This window comes from Coffea eugenioides, chromosome 11, assembly GCF_003713205.1.
Source record: "Coffea eugenioides isolate CCC68of chromosome 11, Ceug_1.0, whole genome shotgun sequence".
Lineage (NCBI taxonomy): Eukaryota > Viridiplantae > Streptophyta > Magnoliopsida > Gentianales > Rubiaceae > Coffea > Coffea eugenioides.
Window position 1 is genome coordinate 43,644,159 of NC_040045.1, and position 2,983 is coordinate 43,647,141.

Consider the following 2,983-nt stretch of genomic DNA (forward strand, 5'->3'; position numbering starts at 1 on the left):
GCTACCACCAGATCAGATATGGAGAAAAGATACGGTAGTAAAATCTACGCTCAAGAATAGGTTAACACCGAGGCTGATTTTCTTTTGGTATGGCTTCTTTTTTTATCTTAGCCAATTTGGCGAAGAATCGAAAATATAAATATCAACTTGTTGGTTGAGATGCTGTAATTTGGTAATTTATCGTGTCATTTGTGGCCACCAAATCTAAACCCGAGTCGCTGCTCACAGGTGCGATAAATCACGCGTGGGAAATATCTAACAAGTCTTGGTTTGTGCTGTGTCATAAAAGTTACAACCATCAATCCTTTTCATGACTTTCGATTTCATCACGCTGGCAAAGATTTTCCTGCTGAAATGTTAAAGCAAGAGGAGGTCCCATTTTGCAAATCCCCCCCGGAAATTGAGGGACATCCTTAGTGCCCAAAATTGAACTAAGTAGCTTTTTTCTTGATAATAAATCTAATGACTAATGATTAGCACTGATTATCATCTAACTCCAGTGGGGCTAACCTTAATATTGTACAAAAGAAGAGGGTATAAAAATGAAAAACCAAAAAGAGCCTCCACTTTCACTTTTTCCCTCCATCTTTTCCTCATTATACCCCACCCCCTAAAATATCCTAAATTACACTCTAACCCCCCAAAAACTACATGAAAAGTTCAGACTGCAGCAAAGTATAGTAGTTTGCTGCATCATCCTCAAACTCCCACAGCCCGTCGCCCAAAAACAAAGCGTTTTGCCCACTGTTAATCTCCTCTTCACCGCTCTCCGATCTATTGGGAAGTCCAAGCTCATCATCAGAAGCTTCCAGAAGATGTCTCATCATTCTTACTCCATCATCTTCTTCATCATCGTCTTTTGAGCTCGGGCTGCCGGACTCCGACTCGCCGGAAAAACCGCTCCGGTGGTCAACGTCCGCCGCCGAGGCAGAAACCTGTAAAGGGTCCACGGAGAACGAAGAGGAGGAGAGTTCTTGCTGAAGACTTTGAAAAATATCCAGCAAGTCTTGGTTAGGCTCAACTTCTTCTTCTTCGAGAATAGAAAGGATTTGATTGTATGACTTGTGCCGCTTTGCATCCTCCTCGCATTGATAATGGTCGTCTTCTCTTTGGCGTTTAGGCTGCGTAGTTTCAGCCATTTTCGCGGAAAAGCGATGGACGGAAGAAGTAATGAAGGGTCCGAAAGACTGGAGGCAAGAGAGCGAGCGGGGAAGATGAATAGAGAGAAATGGGATGAGGAGAGAGAAGGGGGATGGAAAGGTTTATATAGAGGAAGGGAATGAGTGGGGGTTTTGGTCAAAATGAATACAAAATTTGCAATTTCTGCTATGTATGATGTTTTTTTAAAAGGTGGAAATTGAGGGAAACAAGAGGGGGGGATGCTCATTGCTCAGGCAAAGTAAAGTAAAAGGGGGATAAAGTTAAAGACTTGTTGGCATTTGTGGTTGGATAGACTGGGGTTTAGCTTTTGTTTCACGAGTTGATCTGTTTCTTGATGTGATCCGATGTCAGATATATTCTGAGCATAAAATATTTTGGAGTCTTTTGAGGAATATCAGCCATTGAAATTTTAATTAAAGGAGAAAATGTTCACCATAGAGTGGACATGTCAATTTTTTAAAGGTAAATGACGGGGAAGCTTATGAGAAATGGGGACCCCAGCTTTCTCTTTTCTTGAGTAGGAGTATTTATTTTATTTATTTATTTTAAACCTACAGGGGCGGTCTAAGGAGTCGGGCCGCAGATAGGTTCTAGCTGGACGGTTTTGTACTGGTACGTCTCGTGCTTAGACCACCAGAAACTGTCATTTGGCTTTTTCTATTATTATAACACAAAGTCTATACGTAGGACTATTCCGGAAGAAAACATGCTACTAGCAGTTAATTACGCAGAACTGCTAGCCGGCCAATTTTTTTTCCTTTTTTTTTTAGTGTAAGCTCGATGATGATGATGATGATGATGGTGGTGGTGTTGGACCTGATTAGTCTCAAATCGAATATTGTAGGACTTTTTTTTTTTTGAGTGACTCTCCCAGTATTCGCTTTGTTTGGCTGATAAATTTTTTACTAAATTTGTTTGTTACAAATTTTTAAAAAATTTTAACTATAGTAATCTCAATAAATTTTTTAAAATTTTTAAACTATACACTTAAAAATATATTTCAAAAATAAAACTTGTACAGTAGGTTACCGTAAAGTTTTAGATAAATATCCAAAAAATTCACATGACAAACGGGACCATTATTTGCTTTGATCGCTCGTAATCAAGACCATACTTGACAAGTACAAGTTTCTTACCATTTGGTTCAACAATCTTATTGGTGCCTAATTGGCTGATGATACTAATACAGTATGCAAAATGTTATGTTTTATTATGAAAACAAGTATCCACGCTCTGAAACATACATTTCTTATCTTAGAAGAATGAATGAAGTCAATTCTATTCATGACGTGAATGAATCCAACTTCATTTGGGTTAAAAATATATTCAAAAAAAAAAAAAAAAAAAAGAAGAAACAAAAAGGAAATTTCTATCCGAACATTTTTCTATCCGGAAATTTCCCACTAGAAGTTGTCAAACAAGAAATTTGTAGGAAATTTACAAAGCAGACTGACTATTGGTTGCACGCATGATATTCTAACGGTTAATGCAAAACATCACTTTCCAAGACCGACTGGTCAGATGCTTTGAAGTTTTGATGTGTGGCCCTTGATGATGCATCTAGAATCCTAAGAGAATCTTCATCTGAGAAGCGTGAAGGGGAAAGGAAATTGCCTCGCGTAGAGAAAATGGAAGAGGAGGGAGGATGATGTAGACGTTTAATAACTTAGACAGGCAGATAACGGTGGGGCCAAATATGTCCGCCAGCATTATATTTATATTCCGTCTAGTCTGCAGCGTTTGGCGTCCGTCTACCATGCTTTGCTTTGTTCAAACTACCTACCCACCTAACGCCTCCTTCCTTTTCGAACGCTTTAAACCC

General features: G+C 38.9%; 1 protein-coding gene across 1 annotated transcript; it reads right to left on the reverse strand.

Moving 5' to 3' along the window:
- Positions 1-328: 328 nt before the first annotated feature.
- LOC113753021 lies at positions 329-1,311 on the reverse strand. The gene has a single exon (XM_027297098.1). It carries the CDS (start codon positions 1,137-1,139, stop codon positions 648-650), a length of 492 nt encoding a protein of 163 aa, XP_027152899.1. The 5' UTR covers positions 1,140-1,311; the 3' UTR covers positions 329-647.
- Between the last annotated feature and the right edge of the window lie 1,672 nt (positions 1,312-2,983).